This window comes from Musca vetustissima, unplaced genomic scaffold, assembly GCF_032173495.1.
Source record: "Musca vetustissima isolate MV318-11 ecotype Yass unplaced genomic scaffold, APGP_CSIRO_Mvet_v1 utg1603, whole genome shotgun sequence".
Taxonomy (NCBI): domain Eukaryota; kingdom Metazoa; phylum Arthropoda; class Insecta; order Diptera; family Muscidae; genus Musca; species Musca vetustissima.
Window position 1 is genome coordinate 468,695 of NW_026884791.1, and position 16,502 is coordinate 485,196.

Genomic DNA, 16,502 nt, shown 5'->3' on the forward strand with positions numbered 1-16,502 from the left:
ACTCCATGTGGTGTTGAAAACTTTGTTGGAAGTGACAGTGGAGGATTTGAAATATTCGGCCCTGCCTCTGTTTTTTCAATTATCGCTTAGGTTATAGTTGTAATAAAATGGTGCCGAATGATATGTAAAAAATACTTACAATCGGAAGGAATGTAGTGTTCTTTGGGAGCTCCAACAATTAAATATGTTATACATAAATAATAAATTCCAATAACAAATAGAAAAGTCCTATATAAAACATTGTGAACTCTGATGTTTATGGTCTATTCACCTTCATTAGATGTTATCTTTATAGTGGATCATATAACCCTTAAGTAGGCAGCAGACGATACCTTTTATTCATATAACGATTTAAACGAAAATTCATTTTGAATGTGAACACCCGTTCATATATTTTCCGCAATCTCATTTGTTACTGTGTAGGGGAAACAGACACCCCTTATACGATGTGACTGTGGCTACGAAGATGCAATACATATTTTGTTCCAATAAAAGTGGTTACAATATAAACGAAAAACGTTATTATTAGAATGGATTTCAATTATCGATGGGTGTCATAAATTATAAATCGATTACTAATGGGAAGTACCTGTGCACTGCATCTGGGTATTCAGCCATTAGTTTGCGTTATTCGCTACACCACAATGGTAAATCACCGGACATTGTCGGGGTTTAGTGTCTTATCTTGCCCAGAGAATTCTATGAGAATTTAGCACTCCCGAAATGGGGGATTTAGATTAGGTAGCAACAGAATGTTATTAGAGAGATATTAAAATTTTGCTCAACTACTACGCCATAGTCACTGCAATTTGCGTCATGTAATTCATTGGAGTACGCTGCCGATTTACATGCTAAATAACAAGCAAACATATGTCTGTGTTTACCAGAAACCAATTACATACATACATATTTGAATAGTCCCACACACACTCATACATACAAAATGTCCTCAAGAACACACACACACATATATAGTTCGAGCGGAAGTCAACAAGTTTAATGAAACTCACCACAAATCAAATCAAGTGTACGACGACCACCACAACTATCTGTTGCTCGCTCACAACCTGTGGTGTTAGGTGAAGCGTTATATGTTGTCAACATGTTGCGCAGCACGAATACACGATTCAAATACTCGTACACATGTATGTATGAATGAATGTCTACGGATTCCAGCTTCTTTTTCGTGTAGTTGTTCGTTTTCCGATAAACATGAAACACACATGCACGTCCATGTATAAATTCCGAATTCTAAGCACACTGACAACCCCGCTGTTTAATTGGCTTAGTGATATGTGCACCAGGCACACTTTTTATCCAGAGTTGGGTGTTCAGTGCAATTCTGTAAGTTTTTTCTATGTTCCCAATAAATATCAGTTCCATTGAAACTAATATGTTTCATATAAAAATTAAAGTTTGTAATAACTTTTTCATAAATATCGACTACTTTATTTTGGTCGTTAACTTATCGAATGTTTTCCGAAATTTGTAGTTAAGCAGTTACAGAATAGCACTACAATACCAACATATTTGGCCCAACTAATATCTTGTTTTGATTTGAAGTTAATTAGAATCATAGAAATTCTTTTTAAAGGATGCCAACACTTTTTTATCGAAAATAAATGAGTTAACAAAAAACAGAACATTTTTAAAATCTTTGAGGAAATAAATAATAAATCCCAGTCCATACTAAAGCATTGTCATGAAACAAATTACTTTAAGACCATTCTCAATTACGTAATTATGGAATGATAAATAGAAATATTTAGTGTGAAGTTTAATTTAACTCGAAATACACTAAAGCAACTGAAATTGCAAAGATAATAAATGTAGTATAACTTGTTTTTAAATAAACATATTGTGTTTGTTTTTTATTTTAATTTTTTTTTTATTTTAAACTCAAAAAACATGATTTTTTGAGTTATATTGTGACAGCTGCAAAAGAACATAAGTTCGTACTGATCAACAAATTGTCAGAGAAGTTAAAAATACCATCAAAAAAGTCCTTTTATTGCTGATCTAAAGGCTCAGACAAAAAAATGATCGTGAGAAGGTAAACAAATTAAAAGTTAAAGCCGCAATATCGCAAGGGTGCTGGGAAGTATGAAAATGGGTGTATGAAAATAGGTAATAGATCAAATTGTTTATACAAATGTGTTGAAAACGTTATGCTTCCCATCGCTGAAGAAAATATACCGCTTTGTTGGGCCTTCCAGTCTGTCAATAACCTCAAACATACTCCGAATTTTTTCCAAAACTGGTTTGAGGGGTCAAAAATCAGGATTTTATAATGACCAACACAATCATCAGATCTTAAAAGAGATTTACAAACAGACAAACTATTACTATTTATTTCCTTTCCCTACAGGATTATTTTTATGTAAGTTGCTTTGGTTTTGAACTGATTTTTTTATAAACGTTATATGTAGTAGTATGTTAGTAAAAATATTACAATAAGCAATTTATGAATCAAATCAATAACTTATATTACATTTAAAAGCGCAATAGCTAGGCTTCGACATGACCGGTATTTTATTAATGATATCTTTTGACCAAATTGTGATAGATTCTTCCAATGTGAATTTAGTTTTCCGGTTCTAGATATTTTGAAACCCACAAGTAATCAGATTTGTATAGTACAAATCAGCGACGTTGGCAGAGGTGGGGCCCGGAAATAGTGTATTTTAAATTTGTTTGCAACACCTTGAAATATTCACCTTGGATCATATTTATTCTTAATCAAAATAAAATTCTATTCTATTAAATAACGATATAGCTTGCAATATTGATGACAGATCTTTGAAATGTTGCACATTGCAAGTGCTCCTAAGATGTTAGGTATGGAAATGCGATATACAGTTGCGAAAAATAAAATAGCACCAACAATTAATGTTAAAAAAATTGAGGAACGTTTTATGGGCAGATGAAAGTAAGATTGGGGCAAAACGTTCTCGAGCCCATGTCAGACGACCACTGAATGCAGAATATGATCCAAAATATACGATCAAAAGAAATAAACATTGCGGTTCAAGTGTAATGATATGGACATGCTTTTCGTATTACGGGGTAGGGTCCATACATAATATTAATGGACCAACTTGTTTATGTTGACATATTCGAAACAAAATAATGTTACCGTATGCAGACTACGATATAACGATGTTACCGTATGCAGACTACGATATACCATTGTCATGAGTCATCCAAAAAGACAATGACCCCAAGCATACAAGCAAGAAAGCCAGAAATGGTTTTGTGACAATCATCGAGAATTTATGAACTGACATAAAAGGGGAAGTAGCAGTTGCCAAACTTACAAGCAACGAGACACTTTGGGATATTGTCAAAAAGGCCTGAACAAAAATCCGCCTAAAGCGATGCCAGGTTTTGGTAAACACGATACCGAGACATTGCGCAGCCGTAATAGCCAATAAAGGACATATTACTAAATATTAATATTCTTGAAATTTTATCAAGTCATTGTGAGAAACACAAAACAATTGATCTCATATCGTTTTACGTTTTGGTGCTATTTTTTCTTTCGTTTTAAATGTTAATTTTCACTTATTTTTGTTTAATAAATAAAAACTGTCAATTATAACGAGTATATACTTTTCATTTATATAGATTATAAATATTTTTCTTTTAAAAAATATACATTCCAAAGTGGTTCAAACATAACAACAAGTTAATACACCATTCTAAGTATTGCATGTAGTGGTGGTGCCATTTTTAATTTTTCGCAGCTGTATCTGTCCTTTTTAGGGTAGACCCAAACGAATTGGTTCAAATTTGATTTTTTGAATTTTCATGTGAAAAAATCTCCCGACCAAAATAGCGGTACCTCAATTATTCAGTGTTTTTTTTTAACCGAATTTGATATTTTGGATTCTCATTAGGCAGAAAATCTTCCTAACAAGAACTATCAATATTTGTCCATGCTTCGGGGTAGCCTCCAGAGACAGTTTTTAATTGAATTGATTGTAATATATGTTTTGTGGTACTTATGCAGAAAACTATCAATCTAAATCAATGTTTGCTCATAGCCTTCGTATTAAAGTACCGACCTATATTCGGTATTTTGAGAAGTTTAACCGCATTCTCTGGAATTTACGCGGTCATTTTTCTAATTTCTATAGTTTGCGTACTTATACGGTCTTCAACCAGTTTCTCACCAAAGTAGGCAGTAGTTTAAAAATATGTTTGCTGAAATTTTTCGATGTAAAGTGGGACACTACTCATTTTCGGTACTGTCAAGTGGCTTTATTTTGGCATTCTGGATTCTGCGTGAATAAAAAACATCTTTCCAGAAAGTTTCAAATTTAGATTCATGATTTTTACATTACTCCCACACAAACGAAATATGCGAAAAATTCTAAGAACATTCAAAAAATTGTTTTTGATGCTAAACGAGTTTAAAAAGTACTAAATGTAGCACTAATAGCCCTAAAAAGTAACACTATAACCACCATAAAACCATGAATACTTTAAGTTTTATACATGGAGAAAATTAGAGAGAATAGAGAATAGATTAACATTTCTTTTTGTTTCGCAAACGCTGCGATGATTTATATTCCTTAAATCAATTTAGTTTCATTTTTATATTTTTTACTTTTATAATTATAAATGCTATACTCCCATCTCTGGTGCTAGCTGTGTTTCTGTTCAAACAACTTTATTATTGGTCCTTATGTTATCGTTACAATTTCATAATATTTCTATTAGAATATTCCGCCTTCTTTCCAACTAAACAAGATACACTCAGTGAACAACTCCTGGTAGGGAACACCGAATGAATGAATGAATGAAAATACATCAACATGTTGTTCGGCTCGGCTATGTATACGAGTGTGTGTACGCTTGTTTGTACACTGTACATTTTTAATGTTGTTGCTGTTTGTGGTTTTTTGTCTGGTGCTGGTGTTGGTATTTTGACGCAGCCGTTTTTTCTGCTTAGCTGAAGACTCTTGATGGCCCCAAAGTTTGTATAAAAAGCAGTGGCCACTTGTGAATGATGCCAAGTTAACAACTCAATTTCCTAGTGTTTACATCAAGAGACCGGTGTTAGATTTGAAACCATTCAATCCAATATCACAAGGATTTAGTCCCTCGTATAACAGCACAGAACGACAATTCAAAACGTACGTATCACAAGTGATTTCGGATATAAGTGAAAATATTAAATTTATTCGATTTTGAAAAAAAAAAACATTAAAATTGAAATACAAATTTTGAAAGATTTAAGAATAATAACTACATCAGAAATGCTATTACGAAAATTGGCGCAGTTAAAAAAATTCAAAATTGTATAATATATTTTTTTATAAATAAATATATCACCAATGGTATATAATTACGTGAGAATATGGAACTGAATAAATGGTTTCAAAAATACGTAGTCCTGCCCCACTCTACGAAACAATTTACATCCGCTGTGGATTTGGTCTCATTGTTGACATTTTTTGGAAAGGACATTTTTTGTGTTCTCATTTGTTGGTATCTAATTATATCTAAGATACTAAAAGTTCGATAGGGTTTGTGATTTTCAAAAAAAAAAGTTTTAGTACCGATAAAATAAAATTTGGAATCAATTTTGTTGTGTAATATGTTTCTTAGTCTCGATCACCGATAGCTGACCACGTCCATCTTATAAATTAGCATTGTTTATATTTCATATTCTGTCCATTTCGAACTATTTGAAAGGCATTTCAAAGTTGAAATTGTCTTTCTGCTTTAAATTTCTTTGGCAAAAAGAACGCCAAATATGGTCGTGGTCGACAAATATGGTCGTGGTAATATCCTACATGTACATGTAGGTACAATCTACTCTACATCCACTATTACTCTCCTTATAGTTACTGAGGGTATAAATATATTTGTGCTTAATCGAAATTTTGTTTAAGACTCCGATTAACAAATGTACGTCTGTCTGGCTAGTGCATACGATAACTCTGGAAGGATGTAACCGATTTTCATTAATACACCGTAATATTTCTTCCAAATTTTGGTACCTCATCCACAAAGGGTCAACATCTGGAAATTAAAATCTAATATGAATCGAACAGAATATCAAATTTGATTCACCCTTTAAAAATCCTAATTTTTCTAAACCTAGATAAAATCTAAAGATGGGACGTGTTGGTCCACTCCTTCTAGTACCTCCCACACAAAGGGTCAGAATATCGAAAATTTTTTAATATATACAATTCGGAATATCCAATTTCATCGAAACTTTGTCATACTTTTACTAAATCTTGACGAAGTCCTAAGATGGGAATCATCCCACCACTCCTTGTGAAATTTTGAAATATCACGCGAATGAAGTATAAAAAACATATTTGATAAAAAACATATTTAAAGAGAATAGTAAAATCTGCGTGTAACACCGTAGACCCCCGCAAACCATAGCCTGAAGGTATGAATCTGTCGGTAATACCGATTGACACTTTTTTTATTTGTTTAAACACATTTAATTTGAAAAACCATTGAGCGAAGTAGTATATTACCAACTACCATTGAACTTCCACTTTCTAACTATCACTGAACTTTAACTTCTTATCCAAATCAAAGCCTGCCAGCCTTCTGCGTTATTGTGTGATAATTGTAAACCTCCTAATTGGATGTAGAATCCTTTATAAATTTCAGTACATGTTCAATATGCTGTTTCTTACATCAATAGAATTGATACTTCTCATTCATACTCTGACAACTGTTCCGAATCATGCCTTCATGGAGTTTATATATACGCCAAAAGTTTTTTGCTTTATTTGATCCATGAAATATTAATATATTATTACGAAAACTTCGGCGTTCGGCCTCTGGGTAATATACACGCAAAATTTCGTGACAAATTAGCCTGTACTTTGATTGCAAATTGTATTGTAATGGACAAACGAACACACGTAGCTAAATCGATACTAGGGATATGTCGTTTTTTAGACTTCTCGATTTTGTCAAACCTGTTCAAAATCGATTTTCGACTTTTACCGACCAAATTGTTGTCAACTGATAAAATTACGTTCTACAATGTGCAGTTTTTGGGTAATTTGGTCTTTGGGATATAAAACCAAGTATTTATAAAGAAAATCGAAAAGTCGACCTTGCGATTTTATACATTTATACATATTAATAAAATGTGTACATATTATCTAATGCACGAAGTATCATATCAGACTCCGTTTAATCCCCCTCTAAAGAAAGTGTACTTAAATATTTTTTTCTCAAAATAAAATGAAAGTTTTATGAACAATATTAAAATTGTAATTGTTTTCTATTTCTTATGTGGTCAGAGGATTAAGAATTTATTTTTTTAATTGTTGTTATAAAATTCGTCATTATAATTTAGATGGAAATATCAACAACACGAATAAAACACGTGCCCTTTTAAAGTATAATACGTTCACAGAATACAAGAGAAGGATAATAAAACATAATCACAATGTATGTTTATATGTGTACTTTACGAAAGGAAGAACACTTGCGATAAATAAATAAATCACAAAAAGGTTGTAATAACATTAAGGTTTAAAGTTTGGAAAAATAAGTTTTGATGAAAAATTCATCCAGACGATATTCCAACTCATCCATCCTCGATAGACCTTTCTTTATTGGGATAGGAAATTACAGTTCTATGTAATAATACACATATTTAAAGTTTAATATACACTGGATTTGTACCTACTTGCTTTGGTTTGGAAAATTGCATCCATTTTAATTGCTTCTAGTAATGCATCTCCGTTTTATTTCCTTAACATCTAATTAGGAATTTACTATGTGTGACAATTAAAACAGAAGATAACAGATAATAGCTGTGTTCCAGTAGGTATAAGAATCCACACGCTTTACGTTTTTTTTTATTTCTTCCAACAAACACGGTGATTTTCCTTAGATAGTTAGTTGTTAGCCATTCAATTAAATTGAACATAGAGATAACATAAATGACACTTCATCCTTTTGCCATATAAAAGCCATACTGGAATACCACCAATATATAAATATTGTAATGCATTTTAGTTCAAGTAGTAACAGTGTACGTATGTACATGTATATGCCAGTGTACAACAATTTTATTACGGCAATAAATTATGTTTTTAGTGTTAATTAGAAATTTGATAGGAAAAAAATATAAACAGTCCGAAACAGCAGAATGAACGATACTGGCGGTAATATTGTGAATAGCAGCAAATGGATTAAATTGTCATAGCGTCGTTGGAGCAATTGTGGTACTAATTTAAATTATAAAAAAGAGGCAAGGGAATTTGCATCGAATATTCGGGACGATACATACTGGTTCCTAGATATTCATATATTCGTAATCTTATCTTTAGAATTATATGATCCTTCCCAAGCTAGAATTATACAATCGTTGCCCTATTTTGTAAAATATTTTAATTCCGTGTATTGTCATGTATATTTTAGCACGTGTCAAGAATAATTATATCTTTAACCTTTTGACGTTCGTGACCATAGAAATACTTTCTGTGCACAGGTTTAATGCAAACTGTGAGGTATTTTGTGCTTTTGGCAATGCCTTAGCTGCTTCTCTTTTTCTTTGATGAACCTGTAATTACAGCTGCCATTTTTTTTTGTAAAGTTAGTCAGCTTTAGCGTAAAAATTATGTTTTGTGAGGATATCCACCGTAATACTGAACGATGGCTATCCTTACAAAACATAATTTTATATTTGTAGCAAATTCATTATAACTAAATTAAAATATATGCAAAATGAAAGATGGAACCGAATATATGAGTCGTTTATTTTGAACGTTTTTTAAGTCCATTTTATTTTTCTATTGAGATATTTAATGTATTGTGTTTGGTTTGTTTCAATAATATTGTTAAGTGACATTCAACCTTATTACGGTTGTCGAAGTCGTGTTGAAAATTTGGCACTGTCGTATTTATACGACAAATCGGTATTATGAAAGGCGTTACAATACGCCGATTTTGTCTTGAAATATTTTTTTTTGACGACAGCTACAGAAAAAGAAATATATAAATGTGTTAAAATTGCATTTTAACAATATTTACTGATTAACTGTAACATTAGACTTTATTTTATTGCATTTCTCAATATTTATTAGAATTACAATTACCAGAAAATTAATTAGAAAGCAAACAGAATGACATAGTTTTTCCAATAAAATATAAAAAAGGTTCTAAAAGTACAATTTTTGCTTTGGTTTTGTAATAGAGTAAAAGAAAAATCTATTACAAAATTTGGCGTTGTCGTAAATTTTATACAATACCGACCAAAAACGACTACGACAACGCATTCGACTACGCCTACGAGAGCTGCCGTACAACGACTACGCCTACCGTAATAAAGTTGATTAATTTTGCTTAAAGCTTTGCGCCGTTCACCATGTTAGAAAATAGAATATAGTAGAAATCGAAGATGTGTACCAAAATCTGAAAAGGACTTAAACTACTTTCAAAATAAACGACTCATATACTCTAAAAACTTCGGGACCAGAAAATGTTTTCGCTATAATGTAATTTGGACACTGTACACATTTATATTGTATATATATATATATATATATATATGGGCACTTCCGCAGTCACTTACACGACTTTCAGAGGCAAAATCAAATTTTAAATCTTAAATAAATCGAAAATAATTACATTTTTTACAATTCTCCCTTGATACTTTTTTGTAGAAGTTTAGGAGTACTATCAGTGGTAAAAAAATTGAGAGCCTCTAGTTTTTAACTTTTGAGATAAAAGCCACAAAAGAGCAGTCACTCACGCGACTTCAAATATACATGACTATAGACATCACTACTAATAATGGGAAAACTCTGCGAATTGTGTGAATATTTTATACTTTTAATATTCTTTACATGAATAAGAGATACCAAGCATTATTATTTGACTTTCAAAATTTCAAAATATGCCATATCCTTTATTTGCGAAGGATTTTTCTCGGTCACTCACGCGACATAACTCACGCGACATTGTTGATTTTGCAGTTTTTATTTCTGCAGTGTCTGTATTTTTAGTCATTAGAATAGTATTTATGCTAAGAACGTATTTAAGCACAATTAAAGAAATAAATTCTACGACTTTGGTTTACCTTTTTGCGGAAGTGCCCATATATATATATATATATATATCAGCTGCATCATAAAAGTAAGCTCCAAAACAAAAGGATTAAATGATTAGTAGAATTAAAACCTTTGAGTACAAATTTAAATAAACTACACTGTACACAATAAATTTGTAGATATATCATCAGGTCTTAATATACCTAATGTCAAAAAATATATATTTACAGGCTGAGTATGTCCTGATTTATATTAGGCGAGTTTACTTGCGGCAATTTTTCTCGTTCTCTTTTGAACTTGCTTCATTCGTCTATACAAGGCAAGTCGATTTCAACAATTTTTTTTTTACATTTTGTGACAATGTTCTGGATTGGTATTTCAAATTACTGACACTACAAACAAAATACACAAAACGAATTGAAAGAAAATTGCCGGTACGAGCAATTTTTTCCAATTTCTATTCCCTTTACCCCTCTCTCCTTCAAACAAAGACTTGCCGCAATTAAACTCGCCTAATATAAATTGGGACTAATAGATATAAGCTCCAAAACATTTTGTTGTATGTAGGTAACATTGAGCCGTAACGGAATAATGAGTTCTAATTCCTACACAGTCGAAATACTATCGCTTATAGCGACCACTTTTGCCTGTCCCTTGACCGTCTTTATAAGCGATTTCAACAGGACACATTTGCTTTAAAAATATGTTTTATTTTTTGTTGTTTGTCTTTTGTTTCATAATCTATCTAAGTACATTTATTTAAAATTCTATCTGTAAATGTAGTTTCCGTAGGCTATTTGATTTAATATGATGAACGAACAACGCGTTTCTTTAAACGAAATTATTGCAATTTTCTAAATTTAAATAACTGTTTTCTGAAATTACCGGCTCAAAATTTAATATATTTCCAAAAAAAAATAAAATTCTAAAGTCTCGTTTCACTAATTCCGAATAGACACGAACCTCTGAGTAGGAATTTAATTCACGTGATATTTTTCTTCTCAAAACATCAGTAATTATCACTCCCACAGGTTGTGTTCGTTCCATTGTATATAGTGTCGCAATGTTTGTGCAGCATTAGCAACATGTTGCTGGTGTCTAGTCGAAACATGTTCGAATGTCTGCGATGACAGACTGTGATTAATTACTGTGACATCAACTGAAGTCGCCGGAGTACGGGATTAAGGGAGGGGTCTGCACTGGAGGAGACACAGTATAAATCCTAAATCAAATTTATTTTCACACCCAAAATCAACAGTTTTTATAATGACGGCATTTCTGTTAACAACTTCAAACAAAAAAAAAAATAAAGTATATCATGTCTACTGCTTCTTATTATTTTGTTCTTTCAATTTAGAAGTGGTATTAGATTTCGTTTTATGTTTGATGGGCACTTGTTTTTAATCCAGCGTTTCTATTTTTCATTTATTTTTTTTCCTTTGTATACTGCAGACATCCAAACAAATAATAGAAAAGAAAAAAAAAAAATAAAATTTTAAGCCTTGTGGCTACTTATTTCATTTATAATGAAACAAGTAGCAATGAGTTGGCGATGGCCATGGCCACGCATCTGACGTCTATTACATGCGTATGCGTTGCCATCAACATCAAGATTGCACGAATTGTGTGCTAGTGTTTGAGATAATGTGCTATAGTTCATAGTGTACAGGGTACCAAAGGTGTCCAATTTCACCTGTTGGCCATTTCATCGATATGGGCAACAGAATTGAAAATTAAAAAAAAAAAACACACACACATTTTGCAACTCAATTTATTTTTTAAATCCCATCGGTGAGACGTGAAGGTATTGCAAATAGCCGCAAAGGTAAATTGCAGTTCACAAATAGTAAACATGTGTAACATAAACAATATATTTCCTATGTGGCAGATGACATCGATAACGTGACATATTTCGCTAATATGTGTACTAATTGTTTAAGGTATACACTTATTCATTTAAGTTTTATCCGTCAAAGATTAAAATTACCAATAACCTCGATTATTAGTCTTGATTTACATTAGGCCCAGCTCCTCCGTTTTATTTTGGTTCACAAATTTCTTCTGATTTATCAGCTAATGTTTAAAATTTTTTCATTTATCCGGAGTTGTTTTAAAAGAAACATGATCTATTGGAAGTATTATCGTTTTCAGTTAACCGATTTTTCATTTGAACGGAGTTTAAAGTTAAAAAATTAATAATTATTCAGTTTAAACATTTTTTTTAGTAAAACAGGGTTTTCAGATAAACGGTTTGCAATTAAGCGAATTCGACTATAGATCATATTATATTATATAGATTAAATGAATCGGTCTAATTTCGCATATGGAAAATATTAGGGCGGAGAAAAAGAAATCAATTATTTTTTCGGTAGATGGCTGTACTGATATATTTCTCGTAAGGTATCGACCATCGCAGTAAAAAAATTATTTTGCTATTATTTTGCTATGGATTCGTAAACTCCGTTCAGGAATTTTTGATGTTAAAGATGCACCTCCCTCATGTAGGCCGGTCGTCGAAAATGCCGATAAAATTGGAGTAATGATCGAAGTTGACCGAAGTTGTTAGCATTCGTAAGATCGCCCAGGAGCTAAAAATCGTCTATAACTGCTTTAAACCAATTACAAAAAAAAAAAAAAAATAATAATAAATAAATAATAATAATGGATTTCTTTTTCCCCCTAATATATGCTTTTTTACCGTGCCTGCTCCAAAAGTTCTGCTCGGCGTGTTAACATTAAATGACTTTCTTCAAACTCATCAAAGCATATAGCAGTTGGAGAACGCTTTTAAAGGATATGCGACTGCCAGATTACTTAGCTGACTTGATACAGAACATTTGTTCCATAAGCCAAACTTAGAATAGATTTCCAGGCGCAGCTCTTCTAATTCGAATCACCATGTTTCGAGATGATCTTTCGGATAATCTTTCTCTTAAACACTACAAGAGCCGCCTCATCTGCATGCATAATTACCCATACTTCAGATTCATACAACAGCACGGTAATATCAGGGTATTGTAGAGTGTGAGTTTGGTTTGGCGAGATGTGGCATCTGTTGGCCAACACTATTCTCCTCCGGATTTCAAAGCTGATGTTATTTATGGCGGTATCGAGGTATATAAAATTGTTCTCGACCTCAAAGCTGTAGTTTTCATGTTCCACAGTTGGTCCGAGTCTACTTGACGTCTTACGCGTTGATACCATCATCTTGGTCTTCTCGCCATTTACTGCCAGAACCACTTTGGCAGACTATTTATCATTTCGCTCAAAGGTGTCAGTTACAACCTAACATATGCTGTTCACATTGGCATCACGTATGACATTTCCAGCAGGATGTTAAACAGATCACACGACAAACTTGTCTGAATCTTCGTTAATTTTGCAGGAATGTCAAACGGTGAAATGTGTCGATGTGTTTTTCATGGGTCTTTTCCCTGATTTGGCGCAGTGTGGAAATGTTTTCTATAGTGGATTTGCCAGATCTGAAGTCGCATTGATAAGATCCAATAATATCATTGACCATTAACTTCAGTCGTTCACACAGCACGCTGGATAGCATTTTATATGCGATAGGAAGGGGACTAACGCCTCTATAGTAATGGGAAGAAAAAAATTAAGATATAACGATGACAAAATTGAGAAATTGACATTAGATTTGGTAACTCAGCCATGGAATTGGTATAACCGTAAAAACAGATGATGTCTTCTGTTATGATACTTTGGATATAAACATAGTAGATGCTCAATCGTTTCCGTTCCTTCTTCATCCTCACACAGGCGACAGTACTCCACCTTATTAATTTCCCATTTGGGAGTGAGAGATACAATTCAATGACATGTTACGATTCCTACATGAGAGAAGCCAACGTTTTTAAAAATAATGAAACCTTTCAAGGTTTCTCACGCCAGCTAGTGTCAGTTTTCTCGTAGAAAATCATACGAATTCTACCGATGTAATAGCGAAGTGGGGTTTATCTTTACGGAATATCGATCTACTCCAATCCAGTTGCTGTCGTTATGTCGTGGAATGTAGCAAATGCTTTTATTATTTTAACCTCCTCCATACGTATTGAATTTGTCTTTCCGTTTGCTATACCTCGAAATATTAACCTGATAACCTATAAAGTATATATATATTCGATGCTAGGATGGTTCGTATTTCTCATTGAGCAAAAATTCTCTGTAACAAAAATTATCAATATTCCCCCCGCATTTCGAGTTAGCCGCTACCACTCAATATCAGTTATTGTATTCAGCTGTAATTTTGTATTTTGAATTCTAACTGGGTAGAATTTTTTTGGATTCACAATAATTTTTATTTAGCCCATATTTAATGGTAAGCCCACTAAGGATTTCAAACACTTTTTTGTGTGCGCAATTTAAAATTACACAACAGCTGTACACAACAATTTTATTTAAACTTTACTTATTATACCGAAAAAAAGATGCACTCCATCTTCCGAAATAAATGTGTGGCTATGTCAATTTTTCTTCGAACCAATTTATAACAGTTGGAATAATTCTGTATGTTGAGAATAGTTGTATGTATAAGAAATAAAATGCGAGGCTCAAAGGGTTAAAAATAATTTACTCTTTGATTTTTTTTTTTTTTTTTGGGAAAATGGCTGAAGTTTTGACAGCGTTTCGAATATCATGTTTGAGATATTAATCATGTTTTTAGAGACTATAGTCGCGATGAGCCATAATTGCGCATTTTTCAAAATCCATTAACGTTTAACATTTTTGTTTAGGCATGCCGCTTAATTCTGAGTTAAAATTTAGCTTACGTAAGTGTGTAATATTGTTGTGTCGTTTTAAACATTATCGTTAAACTAGAAAACATTGATTGCAAAGCACCACCCCATCGTTATTATCCTTTAAAAAATTTCCAGGTAATTGTTACAGTTTCGTGTTATTAGGTATCTGCTGCATAACTGCAGATAGGTAATAATCGTTTCTATCGTTCATGTTAATTTTTATTTTAAACATTACTATTAGTCTGGATCACAGGATGCTAATTATTACTGCTGCCATGCATCCGAGCTAATTTGATTTTAATCCCAAAATCCCACAACTAAATATTATCCTGTTGACGTCAATTGTGTTAATGTTTTATTCCTGTTTGTGTGTATGTCTGTCATACATCCACAGTTATCTGGAACATTCAAAGAAAAATTTAGTGTAGGTGGGTAGGTATATCGGATTGCTTATTAAAATGTCCCAGGGTTGGAATGCATGAAATGGATTGCATAAAACGATTCTTTAGTAAAATACATGTTTAACAACGGAAAATGCTGTTGCATCAATTCTCAAGAGGTTTAGTTTCAAAATATACCAAATTAATGTGTAAAGTTATTAAAATCGGATGGATGAAAATTTCAGATACTTAATTGAATTTGGATTCTGACACCATGTGAATTCCATTTTTTTTTTCAATTTACTCCATTAGGAAGAACATAATGGATAAGTAGTATGGATTTTTGAATCAGTAATTATATTCACTTCAATTAACTGCAACTAACATCTACACAAGTTTCCTCTTACTTGCAACATTTTCTGCCACACTGTGGCAATTGTTGAACTGTTTGTATTTTGAATATTTTAGTTTATTGATATTCGTGCGAAAAAGAAAAAATTAAAATTTGTTTGCAAATACAATAAACCTAAATTGAATTAAAATTGTTATTAAATAATTTTTATTTGTAATTTAAAACCATTTCCAGATTATCAAAATGATGAACATTTCGAAGAGCTTTGCCTTGTTTGCAGTTTTCGCAATTACCTTTACGATTGTCGTGATTGAAGCACGCCCACAGAACAATGTTGAAACGGCCCAGGTAAATAATGCAAATCCTTTTTTGTAATCATTCCAAATATTTAATTGTTTCTTTTATTTGTTAATAGAACATGGGCTTGGACTCGGTCGATACTGATGTTGATGACTTGCGTAGTCTATACTATGACCTACCAGTACAGCAAAATATTTATCCCAATTTACCATTGGATCGCTTACAAATGATGATTGCTCAATATCGGCCCACGTAATAAAGAAAATCTTTCTCTTGATTAACGTTCCATTAACATATTTATTATATTTTTTTATTCCAGAGCCTATTTACGATCACCCATCGCCAATGATGTGTATCGTCTGCCAGAATCTAAGCGTCAAGTGAAATACAGGCAGTGTTATTTCAACCCCATTTCATGCTTCAAAAAGTAAATTTCTTAAAACCTCTTAAAACCTGGACCTTGTTGTAATCGCTCTGCATTCAAATCATGGGAAGATACAAAACAAAAAAGAACTCAACAAAAACTAAATTAAATATACATCTTCATTTAGAACTAAGGCAGACCTCAAATTTCCAAAAATCGCTTCAAACACATTTGCTAAAAGTCACAATTACGATATATATATATTTCACCAATCATGCCTACAGCCATCTAATACAATGT

General features: G+C 32.3%; 1 protein-coding gene across 1 annotated transcript; it reads left to right on the forward strand.

The window, feature by feature from the left end:
- The first annotated feature begins 5,764 nt into the window (after nt 1–5,764).
- On the forward strand, nt 5,765–16,269 carry LOC133331794 (uncharacterized). The gene is made up of 4 exons (XM_061540165.1): nt 5,765–5,812; nt 15,773–15,886; nt 15,954–16,090; nt 16,158–16,269. Exons 1-4 carry the CDS (start codon nt 5,765–5,767, stop codon nt 16,267–16,269), a joined length of 411 nt encoding a protein of 136 aa, XP_061396149.1.
- Nucleotides 16,270–16,502: the final 233 nt, after the last annotated feature.

What these genes read in the sequence shown, in the direction of transcription:
- LOC133331794 (XM_061540165.1), top strand. Translation starts at nt 5,765, where the DNA reads ATGGTCGTGGTCGACAAATATGGTCGTGGTAATATCCTACATGTACAT. An exon ending in GTAATATCCTACATGTACAT is followed by an intron (nt 5,813 to 15,772) that starts GTAGGTACAATC and finishes AACCATTTCCAG; the next exon opens with ATTATCAAAATGATGAACAT. An exon ending in ACAATGTTGAAACGGCCCAG is followed by an intron (nt 15,887 to 15,953) that starts GTAAATAATGCA and finishes ATTTGTTAATAG; the next exon opens with AACATGGGCTTGGACTCGGT.